At 40.2% G+C, this 18254-nt stretch overlaps 1 protein-coding gene across 5 annotated transcripts in view; it reads left to right on the top strand.

Annotated features, from left to right (window-relative positions):
• The window catches only part of LOC110537414 (chromodomain-helicase-DNA-binding protein 4), a 76735-nt gene that overhangs the window by 44895 nt on the left and 13586 nt on the right, over positions 1–18254 (top strand). The window contains exons 19-29 of one of the 5 annotated variants that reach the window (XM_036941386.1): positions 5390–5511; positions 5673–5846; positions 6101–6242; positions 6497–6628; positions 6706–6823; positions 7317–7441; positions 7540–7632; positions 9353–9494; positions 9690–9865; positions 10397–10571; positions 11191–11277. In XM_036941386.1, the coding sequence (XP_036797281.1) occupies positions 5390–5511; positions 5673–5846; positions 6101–6242; positions 6497–6628; positions 6706–6823; positions 7317–7441; positions 7540–7632; positions 9353–9494; positions 9690–9865; positions 10397–10571; positions 11191–11277 (1486 nt within the window). Of the gene's footprint in view, positions 1–5389; positions 5512–5672; positions 5847–6100; positions 6243–6496; positions 6629–6705; positions 6824–7316; positions 7442–7539; positions 7633–9352; positions 9495–9689; positions 9866–10393; positions 10584–11187; positions 11278–18254 lie in introns of all 5 variants that reach the window. The other 4 variants (XM_036941374.1, XM_036941383.1, XM_036941379.1 and 1 more) reach the window with 4 other exon arrangements.

The following is an 18254-nucleotide window of genomic DNA, read 5'->3' as shown; positions in this document are numbered from 1 at the left end:
AACCAGTACCATGACCATTATAGTCATAACCAGTACCATAACCATTATATTCAATAAACAGTACCATAACCAGTACCATGACCATTATAGTAATAACCAGTACCATGACCATTATATTCAATAACCAGTACCATAACCATTATAGTCATAACCAGTACCATAACCATTATAGACATAACCAGTACCATGACCATTATAGTCATAACCAGTACCATAACCATTATATTCAATAACCAGTACCATAACCATTATAGTCAATAACCAGTACCATGACCATTATAGTCATAACCAGTACCATAACCATTATATTCAATAACCAGTACCATAACCATTATAGTCAATAACCAGTACCATAACCATTATAGTCAATAACCAGTACCATAACCATTATATTCAATAACCAGTACCATGACCATTATAGTCAATAACCAGTACCATAACCATTATAGTCAATAACCAGTACCATGACCATTATAGTCAATAACCAGTACCATAACCAGTACCATGACCATTATAGTCAATAACCAGTACCATAACCATTATATTCAATAACCAGTACCATAACCATTATAGTCATAACCAGTACCATGACCATTATAGTCATAACCAGTACCATGACCATTATATTCAATAACCAGTACCATGACCATTATAGTCAATAACCAGTACCATGACCATTATATTCAATAACCAGTACCATAACCATTATAGTCAATAACCAGTACCATGACCATTATAGTCATAACCAGTACCATAACCATTATATTCAATAACCAGTACCATGACCATTATAGTCAATAACCAGTACCATGACCATTATATTCAATAACCAGTACCATAACCATTATAGCCATAACCAGTACCATGACCATTAGAGACATAACCAGTACCATAACCATTATAGTCATAACCAGTACCATAACCATTATATTCAATAACCAGTACCATAACCATTATATTCAATAACCAGTACCATAACCAGTACCATAACCATTATAGTCAATAACCAGTACCATAACCATTATAGTCATAACCAGTACCATAACCATTATATTCAATAACCAGTACCATGACCATTATTGTCATAACCAGTACCATAACCATTACATTCAATAACCAGTACCATGACCATTATAGTCATAACCAGTACCATAACCATTATAGTCATAACCAGTACCATAACCATTATAGTCATAACCAGTACCATAACCATTATAGTCATAACCAGTACCATAACCATTATAGTCAATAACCAGTACCATGACCATTATAGTCATAACCAGTACCATAACCATTACATTCAATAACCAGTACCATGACCATTATATTCAATAACCAGTACCATAACCATTATATTCATAACCAGTACCATAACCATTATAGTCAATAACCAGTACCATAACCATTATATTCAATAACCAGTACCATAACCATTATAGTCATATCCAGTACCATAACCATTATATTCAATAGCCAGTACCATAACCATTATATTCAATAACCAGTACCATAACCATTATATTCATAACCAGTACCATAACCATTATAGTCAATAACCAGTACCATAACCATTATATTCAATAGCCAGTACCATAACCATTATATTCAATAACCAGTACCTTAACCATTATATTCATAACCAGTACCATGACCATTATATTCAATAACCAGTACCATAACCATTATATTCATAACCAGTACCATAACCATTATATTCAATAACCAGTACCATAACCATTATAGTCATAACCAGTACCATAACCATTATATTCATAACCAGTACCATGACCATTATATTCAATAACCAGTACCATAACCATTATATTCAATAACCAGTACCATAACCATTATATTCAATAACCAGTACCATAACCATTATATTCAATAACCAGTACCATGACCATTATAGTCATAACCAGTACCATAACCATTATATTCAATAACCAGTACCATAACCATTATATTCAATAACCAGTACCATAACCATTATAGTCATAACCAGTACCATGACCATTATAGTCAATAACCAGTACCATGACCATTATAGTCAATAACCAGTACCATGACCATTATAGTCATAACCAGTACCATGACCATTATAGTCATAACCAGTACCATGACCATTATAGTCATAACCAGTACCATGACCATTATAGTCAATAACCAGTACCATGACCATTATAGTCAATAACCAGTACCATGACCATTGTAGTCAATAACCAGTACCATGACCATTATAGTCATAACCAGTACCATAACCATTATATTCAATAACCAGTACCATAACCATTATAGTCAATAACCTGTACCATAACCATTATATTCAATAACCAGTACCATAACCATTATAGTCAATAACCAGTACCATGACCATTATAGTCATAACCAGTACCATAACCATTGTAGTCATAACCAGTACCATAACCATTATATTCATAACCAGTACCATAACCATTACATTCAATAACCAGTACCATAACCATTATAGTCATAACCAGTACCATAACCATTATAGTCATAACCAGTACCATAACCATTATAGTCAATAAACAGTACCATAACCATTATAGTCAATAACCAGTACCATGACCATTATAGTCATAACCAGTACCATAACCAGTACCATAACCATTATAGTCAATAACCAGTACCATAACCATTATATTCAATAACCAGTACCATAACCATTATAGTCATAACCAGTACCATGACCATTATATTCATAACCAGTACCATAACCATTATATTCAATAACCAGTACCATGACCATTATAGTCATAACCAGTACCATAACCATTATATTCAATAACCAGTACCATAACCATTATAGTCATAACCAGTACCATAACCATTATATTCAATAACCAGTACCATAACCATTATAGTCATAACCAGTACCATAACCAGTACCATAACCATTATAGTCAATAAACAGTACCATAACCATTATAGTCAATTACCAGTACCATGACCATTATAGTCATAACCAGTACCATAACCAGTACCATGACCATTATAGTCATAACCAGTACCATAACCATTATATTCAATAACCAGTACCATAACCAGTACCATAACCAGTACCATAACCATTATATTCATAACCAGTACCATAACCATTATATTCAATAACCAGTACCATAACGATTATATTCAATAACCAGTACCATAACCAGTACCATAACCATTATATTCATAACCAGTACCATGACCATTATATTCAATAACCAGTACCATAACCATTATATTCATAACCAGTACCATGACCATTATAGTCAATAACCAGTACCATAACCATTATAGTCATAACCAGTACCATAACCATTATAGTCATAACCAGTACTATAACCATTATAGTCATAACCAGTACCATAACCATTATATTCAATAACCAGTACCATAACCATTATATTCAATAACCAGTACCATAACCATTATATTCAATAACCAGTACCATAACCATTATATTCAATAACCAGTACCATGACCATTATATTCAATAACCAGTACCATGACCATTATAGTCATAACCAGTACCATAACCAGTACCATGACCATTATAGTCATAACCAGTACCATAACCATTATATTCAATAACCAGTACCATAACCATTATATTCAATAACCAGTACCATAACCATTATAGTCATAACCAGTACCATAACCATTATATTCAATAACCAGTACCATAACCATTATATTCAATAACCAGTACCATGACCATTATAGTCATAAGCAGTACCATAAGCAGTACCATAACCATTATATTCAATAACCAGTACCATAACCATTATATTCAATAACCAGTACCATAACCAGTACCATAACCATTATATTCATAACCAGTACCATAACCATTATATTCAATAACCAGTACCATAACCATTATATTCAATAACCAGTACCATAACCATTATATTCATAACCAGTACCATGACCATTATATTCATAACCAGTACCATGACCATTATAGTCATAACCAGTACCATGACCATTATATTCAATAACCAGTACCATGACCATTATAGTCATAACCAGTACCATAACCAGTACCATGACCATTATAGTCATAACCAGTACCATAACCATTATATTCAATAACCAGTACCATAACCATTATATTCAATAACCAGTACCATAACCAGTACCATAACCATTATAGTCATAACCAGTACCATAACCATTATAGTCATAACCAGTACCATAACCATTATATTCAATAACCAGTACCATAACCATTATATTCAATAACCAGTACCATAACCATTATATTCATAACCAGTACCATAACCATTATAGTCAATAACCAGTACCATGACCATTATAGTCATAACCAGTACCATAACCATTATATTCAATAACCAGTACCATAACCATTATATTCATAACCAGTACCATAACCATTATATTCATAACCAGTACCATAACCATTATAGTCATAACCAGTACCATAACCATTATAGTCATAACCAGTACCATAACCATTATATTCAATAACCAGTACCATAACCATTATATTCAATAACCAGTACCATAACCATTATAGTCAATAACCAGTACCATAACCATTATAGTCATAACCAGTACCATAACCATTATAGTCATAACCAGTACCATAACCATTATATTCAATAACCAGTACCATAACCATTATATTCAATAACCAGTACCATAACCATTATAGTCATAACCAGTACCATAACCATTATAGTCAATAACCAGTACCATGACCATTATATTCAATAACCAGTACCATAACCATTATAGTCATAACCAGTACCATAACCAGTACCATAACCATTATATTCAATAACCAGTACCATAACCATTATAGTCATAACCAGTACCATAACCATTATAGTCAATAACCAGTACCATAACCATTATAGTCAATAACCAGTACCATGACCATTATATTCAATAACCAGTACCATGACCATTATAGTCAATAACCAGTACCATGACCATTATAGTCAATAACCAGTACCATAACCATTATATTCAATAAACAGTACCATAACCATTATAGTCATAACCAGTACCATGACCATTATATTCATACCCAGTACCATAACCATTATATTCAATAACCAGTACCATAACCATTATAGTCATAACCAGTACCATAACCATTATAGTCATAACCAGTACCATAACCATTATATTCAATAACCAGTACCATAACCATTATAGTCAATAACCAGTACCATAACCATTATAGACAATAACCAGTACCATAACCAGTATAATATGACATATCCTTGCATACTGAATACAGCGTTTGTTAGTATAGTTATGGTTATAACCTGTCAAAGATGAGAGATCACCCTGTTTTGTGAAGAGGACAGCGGAAGTATAAAACGCTGTCTCTATCTCTCTCTCTGCGTAGTTCTTTAGGATTCTGAATAACTACCCTCTCCAGCACAAGCTGCTGCTGACTGGTACACCTCTACAGAACAACCTGGAGGAACTCTTCCACCTGCTCAACTTCCTCACCCCAGTGAGATTCAAGTCAGTATGCCTACACTACTGTGGGTGGGTGGGTGGGTGCTATTGCTGAGTGTTTTGTAGTCCTGATGTTTCTTTTTGAACAAATCCAGTAACCAAAACAATAACAAAAGCCCCCCCCCCCCCCCCCCCCCCCCCTCTTTCTCTCCCTCTCTGCTCTGCAGTAACCTAGAGGGGTTCCTGGAAGAGTTTGCTGACATCGCCAAAGAAGACCAGATCAAGAAGTTGCATGACATGCTGGGACCACACATGCTCAGGAGACTGAAGGCCGACGTCTTCAAACACATGCCCTCCAAGACAGAGCTCATCCTACGAGTGGAGCTCAGCCCCATGCAGAAGTAAGTGATGAGAAAGGGAGGGTGGGTGGGGAGGATGGTGCTAGCAATCAAATCAAATTGGATTCGTCACGCGAAATGCTTACTTGCTATCTCCCTCAACAGTGCAGTACAATCAGTGCTAGCACATGCTAATGAGCGGAGAAGTATAGAGAATAAGGAAATAGAGGATTGAATGTCAGTATTGTAGTGTTGCAGAAGTCTCATGTTGGCTTCTATTTCTTGTTTTCGGGTATTAATTTAATTGTGTGATGCAGGAAGTACTACAAGTTCATCTTGACGCGTAACTTTGACGCCCTGAACACCCGCGGAGGAGGAAACCAAGTGTCCCTGCTCAACGTGGTCATGGACCTCAAGAAGTGTTGCAACCACCCCTACCTCTTTCCCGGAGCCGCAATGGTACGATCTCAACCCATTCTCTGAGACATGGGCCATACCATTGATTCGGTGCTTGAAGGAGGGCATCAATCTGTGTGTTTGTATACGAGTAAATATTGTATTGAATGTATATGATTTTGTTTGTTTTATTTCCAAAACTTAACCTAACAGACTAAACAGAATGTGTTAAGATGCTTTTGATCTGGATGCAGTCTGCTTGATGATGAGCTTTAATTAAGTAAAGGACTGATGTTTGATTGATTGATCTCCTGCAGGAGGCGCCAAAGATTCCAAACGGAATGTACGAGGGCAGTGCTCTCACAAGGGCTTCTGGGAAACTGACTCTGCTGCAAAAGATGATGGTTAAACTCAAGGAGGGAGGACATAGGGTGCTCGTCTTCTCTCAGGTACACACACACACACACACACACACACACACACACACACACACACACTAACTGTCTCTGTCTCTGTCTCCTGGTAGATGACTAAGATGTTGGACCTGCTGGAGGACTTCCTGGAGAACGAGGGTTATAAGTACGAGAGGATTGATGGAGGTGTAACGGGGGGCATGAGACAGGAGGCCATCGACCGCTTCAACGGTGAGACACACACACATGGGTTCATGGATACACTAACAACAGCACAATTGGAACAGTACTGGGAAAAAATATGAAATGGAAGTATCTATTTGTCTTTTGTCCCCTCCCTCCCTCTTTGTCTCCCTTCTCCTCTCTCTCTCTCTCCCTTCTCCTCTCTCTCTCTCTCTCTCCCTTCTCCTCTCTCTCTCTCTCTCCCTTCTCCTCTCTCTCTCCCTTCTCCTCTCTCTCTCTCTCTCCTCTCTCTCTCTCTCTCTCCCTTCTCCTCTCTCTCTCTCCCTTCTCCCCTCTCTCTCTCCCTTCTCTCTCTCTCTCTCCCTTCTCCTCTCTCCCTTCTCTTCTCTCTCTCTCTCCCTTCTCCTCTCTCTTTCTCTCCCTTCTCCTCTCTCTCTCTCTCCCTTCTCCTCTCTCTTTCTCTCCCTTCTCCTCTCTCTCTCTCTCCCTTCTCCTCTCTCTCTCTCTCTCCCTTCTCCTCTCTCTCTCTCTCTCTCCTCAGCTCCTGGCGCCCCTCAGTTTGCCTTCCTGCTCTCTACCAGAGCGGGAGGTTTGGGCATCAATCTGGCAACCGCCGATACCGTCGTCATCTACGACTCCGACTGGAACCCCCACAATGACATCCAGGTACACACACACACACACACACACACACACACACACACACACTTGAAGCACACCTCCTGCTCACCTCTCCTCTTCCAATCTCTTCCCCTCTCTCTCAGGCATTCAGCAGAGCTCACAGGATTGGTCAGAATAAGAAGGTTATGATCTATCGCTTCGTTACCAAGGCGTCTGTGGAAGAGCGGATCACTCAGGTAAACCCAGTATATGGTGCCTTGCGAAAGTATTCGGCCCCCTTGAACTTTGCGACCTTTTGCCACATTTCAGGCTTCAAACATAAAGATATAAAACTGTATTTTTTTGTGAAGAATCAACAACAAGTGGGACACAATCATGAAGTGGATCGACATTTATTGGATATTTCAAACTTTTTTAACAAATCAAAAACTGAAAAATTGGGCGTGCAAAATTATTCAGCCCCTTTACTTTCAGTGCAGCAAACTCTCTCCAGAAGTTCAGTGAGGATCTCTGAATGATCCAATGTTGACCTAAATGACTAATGATGATAAATACAATCCACCTGTGTGTAATCAAGTCTCCGTATAAATGCACCTGCACTGTGATAGTCTCAGAGGTCCGTTAAAAGCACAGAGAGCATCATGAAGAACAAGGAACACACCAGGCAGGTCCGAGATACTGTTGTGAAGAAGTTTAAAGCCGGATTTGGATACAAAAAGATTTCCCAAGCTTTAAACATCCCAAGGAGCACTGTGCAAGCGATAATATTGAAATGGAAGGAGTATCAGACCACTGCAAATCTACCAAGACCTGGCCGTCCCTCTAAACTTTCAGCTCATACAAGGAGAAGACTGATCAGAGATGCAGCCAAGAGGCCCATGATCACTCTGGATGAACTGCAGAGATCTACAGCTGAGGTGGGAGACTCTGTCCATAGGACAACAATCAGTCGTATATTGCACAAATCTGGCCTTTATGGAAGAGTGGCAAGAAGAAAGCCATTTCTTAAAGATATCCATAAAAAGTGTTGTTTAAAGTTTGCCACAAGCCACCTGGGAGACACACCAAACATGTGGAAGAAGGTGCTCTGGTCAGATGAAACCAAAATGGAACTTTTTGGCAACAATGCAAAACGTTATGTTTGGCGTAAAAGCAACACAGCTCATCACACTGAACACACCATCCCCACTGTCAAACATGGTGGTGGCAGCATCATGGTTTGGGCCTGCTTTTCTTCAGCAGGGACAGGGAAGATGGTTAAAATTGATGGGAAGATGGATGGAGCCAAATACAGGACCATTCTGGAAGAAAACCTGATGGAGTCTGCAAAAGACCTGAGACTGGGACGGAGATTTGTCTTCCAACAAGACAATGATCCAAAACATAAAGCAAAATCTACAATGGAATGGTTCAATAATAAACATATCCAGGTGTTAGAATGGCCAAGTCAAAGTCCAGACCTGAATCCAATCGAGAATCTGTGGAAAGAACTGAAAACTGCTGTTCACAAATGCTCTCCATCCAACCTCACTGAGCTCAAGCTGTTTTGTAAGGAGGAATGGGAAAAAATGTCAGTCTCTCGATGTGCAAAACTGATAGAGACATACCCCAAGCGACTTACAGCTGTAATCGCAGCAAAAGGTGGCGCTACAAAGTATTAACTTAAGGGGGCTGAATAATTTTGCACGCCCAATTGTTCAGTTTTTGATTTGTTAAAAAAGTTTGAAATATCCAATAAATGTCGTTCCACTTCATGATTGTGTCCCACTTGTTGTTGATTCTTCACAAAAAAATACAGTTTTATATCTTTATGTTTGAAGCCTGAAATGTGGCAAAAGGTCGCAAAGTTCAAGGGGGCCGAATACTTTCGCAAGGCACTGTACCAAGGCCTACCAGACTCATACAGAGTGGTAGGTAAAAGACAGACACCAATTCTCCTCTCATCCTCTCCTCCAGGTGGCTAAGAAGAAGATGATGTTGACCCACCTGGTGGTGCGTCCTGGGCTGGGCAGTAAGACAGGTTCCATGTCTAAACAGGAGCTGGATGACATCCTCAAGTTTGGAACAGAGGAGCTGTTCAAGGACGAGCTGGGAGAGGGTGAGTCACTAACTACTAACCATAACCAGGTCAGTCCACTCCAAACAGGTAGTCATTCCCGTTGTCGGGGGCCGTAATGCCCGCTGGTTTTCCTTCAAACTAACAACCTGGAAACTAGGTGTGTGGCCTCTCCAGTCTTTCTTACACACTTTTTCATTGTATGCCACTCTCTTTCCTTGTCCCTTTCCGTCTCAGGGGACAACAAGGAGGATGACAGCCAGGTCATCCATTATGATGACAAGGCCATAGACAGACTGCTGGACAGGAACCAGGAGTCAGAGTCCACTGAGGACACAGAGATCCAGAGCATGAACGAGTACCTCAGCTCCTTCAAAGTGGCCCAATACGTCGTCAAGGACGAGGAGGAGGAGGTGTGTGTGTGTGTTTGTGTGTGTGTGTCTGTGTGAGAGAGATACTGTGGAAGGTGATGAACAGGAGAGATGACCATACTTCTGAGTCTGTGTTATTACACTTGAATGTGTTTGTGTACAAGTTCTTCCATCGTGTGTGTGTGTGTGTGTGTGTGTGTGTGTGTGTGTGTGTGTCTGTGTGAGAGAGATACTGTGGAAGGTGATGAACAGGAGAGATGACCATACTTCTGATTCTGTGTTATTACACTTGAATGTGTTTGTGTACAAGTTCTTCCATCGTGTGTGTGTGTGTGTGTGTGTGTGTGTGTGTGTGTGTGTGTGTGTGTGTGTGTGTGTGTGTGTGTGTGTGTGTGTGTGTACAAGTTCTTCCATCATTGCTAACCTGTGTGTGTGTGTTAGTATATGAGTTTTTCCATAATTGCTAACCTGTGGGTGTGTTAGTATATGAGTTCTTCCATCATTGCTAACCTGTGTGTGTGTTAGTATATGAGTTCTTCCATCATTGCTAACCTGTGTGTGTGTGTCCAGGAGGAGGAGGTGCAGCGTGAGGTGATTAAACAGGAGGAGTCAGTAGACCCAGACTACTGGGAGAAACTGCTGAGACACCACTATGAGCAGCAGCAGGAGGACCTGGCCCGTAACCTGGGAAAGGGAAAGAGGACCCGCAAGCCTGTGAACTACAACGACGGCTCTCAGGAGGAACGAGGTAGTAGACGGGGTACAGAACAGCGCTGCACAATGCAACCTTTTTTACCTACTCTGTGTGTGTGGATGTGGACGTATGTTTATGTGTGTGGTAGGTAGGGTGTGTGGGATAAGAGTGTGTATATTTTGTGTTATATTGGAGCGTGTGTGTGTGTGTGTGTGTGTGTGTGTGTGTGTGTGTGTGTGTGTTAATGGTTTGTGTTCGTACTACATGTTTGTCTATGTCCCATCTCTGTCCTCTGTGTTTTTGAGGTGTTTCTAGTAATATTCTAGGATTAAGCATGGGGGGCATGATGTTTCCTTCCTACTGCCTCAGTACTCTCTCCTATCTGTCTCTAACAAGATTGGGGTCAATTCCAATTCAGGAAGTGAATTGAAATTCAATTCATGTTTGACAATTTCCCATTGACAATAAAGTGACCCCAACCGTGTTAATGACTTTGGTATTGACAAGTTTAGTTCTCTTGTGAAGTTGGTTGAAGTGAATATATGTCTGTGATTGTATCTGTTGTTCACTCTTTCTTCCTTCTCCCCTGAAAACAGAGTGGTCTGTGTCCTAAAACTCTCTGATTGGCTAATCCTGTCTCTTCCCCGTACCTCTCTCTCCATTCTATAAGCAGATTGGCAGGAGGATCAGTCTGACAACAACTCAGATTACTCTGTGGCCTCAGAGGAGGGAGATGAGGACTTTGATGAGCGATCAGAAGGTAACAAACACTATTGTCATGAATTCAAATTGAATACATTGCATTCGGAAAGTATTCAGACCCCTTCACCTTTTCCAACATTTTTTTATGTTACAGCCTAATTCTAAAATGGATTAAATAAAACATTTTGCTCATCAATCTACACACAATACCCCATAATGACAAATTTAAAACAGCTTTTTTAAAAACATTATTTACATAAGTATCCAGACCCTTTGTTTTGAGACTTGAAATTGAGCTCAGGTGCATCCTGTTTCCATTGATCATCCTTGAGATGTTTTTACAACTTGATTGGAGTCCACCTGTGGTAAATTCACTTGATTGGACATGATTTGGATTTGGAAAGTATTCAGACCCCTTCACATTTTGTTACCTTACAGCCTTATTCTAAAATGGATTAAAATTGTTTCCCCCCCTCATCAATCTACACACAATAACCCATATTGACAAAGCAAAAACAGTTTTTTAGAAATTTTTGCAAAATTATTTATGAAAAAAAAAAAAAACTGAAATATCACATTTACATAAGTATTCAAACCTTTGCTCAGTACTTTGTTGAAGCACCTTTGGCAGCGATTACAGCCTCGATGACGCTCCAGGTTTGGCGCACCTGTATTTGGGGAGTTTCTCCCATTCTTCTCTGCAGATCCTCTCAAGCTCTGTCAGGTTGGATGGGGAGTATCGCTGCTCAGCTATTTTCAGGTCTCTCCAGAGATGTTTGATCAGGTTCAAGTCCGGACTCTGGCGGTGCCACTCAAGGACATTCAGAGACTTGTCCTGAAGCCACTCCTGCATTGTCTTGGCTGTGTGCTTCGTGTTGTTGTCCTGTTGGAAGGTCTGAGGTCCTGAGTGCTCTGGAGCAGGTTTTCATCAAGGATCTCTGTCCTTTGCTCTGTTGATCTTTCCCTCGATCCTGACTAGTTTCTCAGTCCCTGCCGCTGACAAACATCCCCACGACATGATGTTGCACCACCATGCTTTACCGTAGGGATGGTATTGGCCAGATGATGAGCGGACCTGGTTTCTTCCAGATGTGACGCTTGGCATTCAGGCCAAAGAGTTTAATCTTGGTTTCATCAGACCAGAGAATCTTGGTCTGCCTAATTTTTTATTTATTTTTTATATATTTCACCTTTATTTAACCAGGTAGGCCAGTTGAGAACAAGTTCTCATTTACAACTGCGACCTGGCCAAGATAAAGCAAAGCAGTTCGACACATACAACAACACAGAGTTACACGTGGAATAAACAAGTTTACAGTCAATAACACAATAGAGAAAAATAAAGTCTATATACAGTGTGTGCTAATGGCGTGAGGAGGTATGGCAATAAATAGGTGGAGTGCTGCAGATATATGGTTGACCTTCTGAAAGGTTCTCCTATCTCCACAGAGGAACTCTGGAGATCTGTCAGAGTGACCATCGGGTTCTTGCTCAGTTTGGCCGGGCGGCCAGCTCTAGGAAGAGTCTTGGTGGTTCCAAACTTCTTCAATTTAAGAATGACTGTGTTCTTGGGGACCTTCAATGCTGCAGAAATGTTTTGGTATTCTTCCCCAGATCTGTGGCTCGACACAATCCTGTCTCGGAGCTCTACGGACAATTCCTTCGACCTCATGTCTTGGTTTTTGCTCTGGCATGCACTGTCAACTATGGGGGTTTTCGGTGAAAAGCCACATTTTTTCATCCTCCTGAGGTTGAAGAGGTACTGTTGCAAAATGACGTTTCCACAAAATGATGATAATGCTTTGCAACAAAAATGAATGGTAACATTTCCAAATGCACTGAATGAGTGTGTGTTTGTGTCTGCAAATAAATTAATCTCTGTATGTGCCAGTTCGAATTAGTGTTTGCTTGTGTGTTTTCCTGCAAATGACAGAAAGTGAAAGAGTGTAATCATTTGTGTGTGAGAATGAGCGCGAGAGAGAGCAACTGATTCTGTTAGCCAGTTATATCAGGCCAATTAAATTATAATAGTACGAAACTATTCCACACTACAAGTCTAAGTAAGCAGAAGCACAAACGAATACTTAATGGCCGACGGAAGTTAGAAGGGCCGGTAAGCCCCAACTACTGATACAGGGTTAGATATTTGTTCATCCCCCTAATGGTTCATTTAGGATTGGGGATAGAATAATCTGATTATAGATCTGTGGTTAAGGTCAGTTCTACCTGGAGTGTTACGAAGCTGTGTCCCATTTCAAACGGCCCCTACAGATTATACAGAAACAGACTAACTCCTGCATCGACTTGTAAGACAGGGCAGCAACATGGTCAGAATATATCAATTCTGTACAGTGAATCATCCATGTTCTTTTTCAGGATCTGTTCAAATTCTTATTTTGAGGTTTATAGTGTGGTGCTCATACATAAAATTTGAAGAAACAGTTGAATGTACTTGTGATGACATCCATTCTTTGAGTTTATGGATATCCAATCATTGTTAAGTTAATATATGATTGTGGTCAACATGACATTTGGTTAAACTACAAGTGTTTTGAAATGGAAGGGAAGCAGGTAAAAAGTCTGGTGTAGAATACCTTTTCATTTCCATTGATGAAATTCACACAAAAATCATCCAGGACATACAGTGGGGCAAAAAAGTATTTAGTCAGCCACCAATTGTGCAAGTTCTCCCACTTAAAAAGAGAGGCCTGTAATTTTCATCATAGGTACACTTCAACTATGACAGACAAAATGAGAAAAAAAATCCAGAAAATCACATTGTAGGATTTTTTATGAATTTATTTGCAAATTATGGTGGAAAATAAGTATTTGGTCAATAACAAAAGTTTATCTCAAAACATATATACCCTTTGTTGGCAATGACAGAGGTCAAACGTTTTCTGTAAGTCTTCACAAGGTTTTCACACACTGTTGCTGGTATTTTGGCCCATTCCTCCATGCAGATCTCCTCTAGAGCAGTTATGTTTTGGGGCTGTTGCTGGGCAACACGGACTTTCAACTCCCTCCAAAGATTTTCTATGGGGTTGAGATCTGGAGACTGGCCAGGCCACTCCAGGACCTTGAAATGCTTCTTACGAAGCCACTCCTTCGTTGCCCGGGCGGTGTGTTTGGGATCATTGTCATGCTGAAAGACCCAGCCACGTTTCATCTTCAATGCCCTTGCTGATGGAAGGAGGTTTTCACTCAAAATCTCACGATACATGGCCCCATTCATTCTTTCCTTTACAGGGATCAGTCGTCCTGGTCCCTTTGCAGAAAAACCGCCCCAAAGCATGATGTTTCCACCCCCATGCTTCACAGTAGGTATGGTGTTCTTTGGATGCATCTCAGCATTCTTTGTCCTCTAAACACGACAAGTTGAGTTTTTACCAAAAAGTTATATTTTGGTTTCATCTGACCATATGACATTCTCCCAATCTTCTTCTGGATCATCCAAATGCTCTCTAGCAAACTTCAGACGGGCCTGGACATGTACTGGCTTAAGCAGGGGGACACGTCTGGCACTGCAGGATTTGAGTCCCTGGCGGCGTAGTGTGTTACTGATGGTAGGCTTTGTTACTTTGGTCCCAGCTCTCTGCAGGTCATTCACTAGGCCCCCCCGTGTGGTTCTGGGATTTTTGCTCACCGTTCTTGTTATCATTTTGACCCCATGGGGTGAGATCTTGTGTGGAGCCCCAGATCGAGGGAGATTATCAGTGGTCTTGTATGTCTTCCATTTCCTAATAATTGCTCCCACAGTTGATTTCTTCAAACCAAGCTGCTTACCTATTGCAGATTCCCAGCCTGGTGCAGGTCTACAATTTTGTTTCTGGTGTCCTTTGACAGCTCTTTGGTCTTGGCCATAGTGGAGTTTGGAGTGTGACTGTTTGAGGTTGTGGACAGGTGTCTTTTATACTGATAACAAGTTCAAACAGGTGCCATTAATACAGGTAATGAGTGGAGGACAGAGGAGCCTCTTAAAGAAGAAGTTACAGGTCTGTGAGAGCCAGAAATCTTGCTTGTTTGTAGGTGACCAAATACTTATTTTCCACCATAATTTGCAAATAAATTCATAGAAAATCCCACAATGTGATTTTCTGGATTTTTTTTTCTAATTTTGTCTGTCATAGTTGAAGTGCACCTATGATACACAATTACAGGCCTCTATCATATTTTTTAGTGGGAGAACTTGCACAATTGGTGGCTGACTAAATACTTTTTGCACCACTGTATGTGTGTATGTATTATGTAATAAAGACAATATGTACTCTATATAAAGAAGCGTTTTGGTGGCAAAACAATAATTCATACAATGTTGGTCAGAAATGTGACATGCTGTGGTCTGGGTTTGAACCATTGATCTATTGATTGAACGGCAGATGAGTTACCGATTGCTCCATGGTGGTAGATAAAACAGTAATGACAGCAGATTTCACCCTGAGTGAGCGACTCTAAATCGTCATAATCGTAAATATTTCCATGCTAAACGGTAAACACGTTTACAGAAGTTTAATCTGATGATGTTCACTTGCCTCGGTTGACGTTCGCGTCACAGAACATTCGGAGCGGATTTTATTACAGATACAGTAGCTACTCGCGGTTACGTTTTTCAATATTGAGGTGTTCCTTTCGATCATCTGCCCGTTTCGATTGCTACAGTCAGTGAGTGAGTGCTCTTTCAAGATCAGATATATCGAGGAGTAGCAGCATCGTCTGTGAATACGATAGCAACTAATTCAATTTGAAGGGCTGTATTGGCATGAGAAACATATGTTTACATTGCCAAAGCAAGTGAAATAGATAATAAACAAAAGTGAAATAAACAATAAAAAATGAACAGTAAACATGACACTCACAGAAGTTCCAAATGAATAGAGACATTTGAAATGTAATAGTATGGCTACATACTGTGTTGTAGCGATGTGCAAATCGTTAAAGTTAGCTATTAGCTAACTTTCGCTAATATCAGGGATGTATTCACTAGGAACAAAACGGGGAGGTACCTTCCTGATTTTTTTCAATATAAACTGTTTTTTGTGCTACATTGCAAACCGTTTTCCGTTTGCAACTGTTTGCTGAGATGTGAACTAATGATACACACCATTGCCTCCTTGCAATTAGTTTTTTCAGCAAGTTCACTGATGATGCCGCAACAATGTATCAGTCAGTATATGTCTTTCAGACAGTACAGGGTTTGAATCCCTTATCATGTCATATTCTATGGTACACTATTTCAAATAGGTCTGTCTGCAACTTGTATCTGCAATTGGTTGTAAAAATTGCAAAGGCTTGCTAAAAAAAAAACATCCGGTAGAGAGGTAAAATAGCACACAATTCCATGCTGTTTTGAGGGGTCATTCAATCAAAATCTCATATAGTGATTTAGGGAGTTTACCCCAACTCTATTGCAGGATGAATTGTGTGTGTGTCAGTACACATTAATATGTGTGTATTTTCTGTGTGTGAGTGTACAGTCGTGGCCAAAAGTTTTGAGAATGACAAAAATATTACTTTTTCACAAAGTCTGGTGCCTCAGTTTGTATGATGGCAATTTGCGTATACTCCAGAATGTTATGAAGATAAATCAGATGAATTGCAATTAATTGCAAAATCCCTCTTTGTCATCCAAATGAACTGAATCCCCCAAAAAATATTTCCGCTGCATTTCAGCCCTGCTACAAAAGGACCAGTTGACATGTCAGTGATTCTCTCGTTAACACAGGTGTGAGTGTTGACGAGGACAAGGCTGGAGATCACTCTCATGTCATGCTGAATGAGTTCGAATAACAGACTGGAAGCTTCAAAAGGAAGGTGGTGCTTGGAATCATTGTTCTTCCTCTGTCAACCATGGTTACCTGCAAGGAAACATGTGCCGTCATCATTGCTTTGCACAGAAAGGGCTTCATGGGCAAGGATATTGCTGCCAGTAAGATTGGATCTAAATCAACTATTTATTGGATCATCAAGAACTTCAAGGAGAGCGGTTCAATTGTTGTGAAGAAGGCTTCAGGGCGCCCAAGAAAGTCCAGCAAGCGCCAGGACCGTCTCCTAAAGTTGATTCAGCTGCGGGACCGGGGCACCACCAGTACAGAGCTTGCTCAGGAATGGCAGCAGGCAGGTGTGTGTGCATCTGCACGCACAGTGAAGCGAAGACCTTTGGAGGATGGCCTGGTGTCAAGAAGGCCAGCAAAGAAGCCACTTCTCTCCAGGACAAACATCAGGGACAGACTGATATTCTACAAAAGGTACAGGGATTGGACTGCTGAGGACTGGGGTAAAGTCATTTTCTCTGATGAATCCCCTTTCCGATTGTTTGGGGCATCCGGAAAAAAGCTTGTCCGGAGAAGACAAGGTGAGCTCTACCATCAGTCCTGTGTCATGACAACAGTAAAGCATCCTGAGACATTTCATGTGTGGGGTTGCTTCTCTGCCAAGGGAGTGGGCTCACTCACAATTTTGCCTAAGAACACAGCCATGAATAAAGAATGGTACCAACACATCCTCTGAGAGCAACTTCTCACAACCGCCCAGGAACAGTTTGGTGATGAGCAATGCCTTTTCCAGCATGATGGAGCACCTTGCCATAAGGCAAAAGTGATAACTAAGTGGCTCGGGGAACAAAACATCAACATTTTGGGTCCATGGCCAGGAAACTCCCCAGACCTTAATCCCATTGAGAACTTGTGGTCAATCCTCAAGAGGTGGGTGGACAAACAAAAACCCACAAATTCTGACAAACTCCAAGCATTGATTATGCAAGAATGGGCTCCCACCAGTCAGGATGGGGCCCAGAAGTTAATTGACAACATGCCAGGGCAGATTGCAGAGGTCTTGAAAAAGAAGGTTCAACACTGCAAATATTGACTCTTTGCATCAACTTCATGTGTCAATAAAAGCCTTTGACACGTATGAAATGCTTGTAATTATACTTCAGTATTCCATAGTAACATTTGACAAAAATATCTAACTAAAAACACTGAGGCAGCAGACTTTGTAAAAATTAATATTTGTGTCATTCTCAAAACATTTGGCCAC

The sequence above is a fragment of the Oncorhynchus mykiss genome, chromosome 2, assembly GCF_013265735.2.
Source record: "Oncorhynchus mykiss isolate Arlee chromosome 2, USDA_OmykA_1.1, whole genome shotgun sequence".
Lineage (NCBI taxonomy): Eukaryota > Metazoa > Chordata > Actinopteri > Salmoniformes > Salmonidae > Oncorhynchus > Oncorhynchus mykiss.
This window is presented reverse-complemented; position numbering and strand designations above follow the sequence as displayed.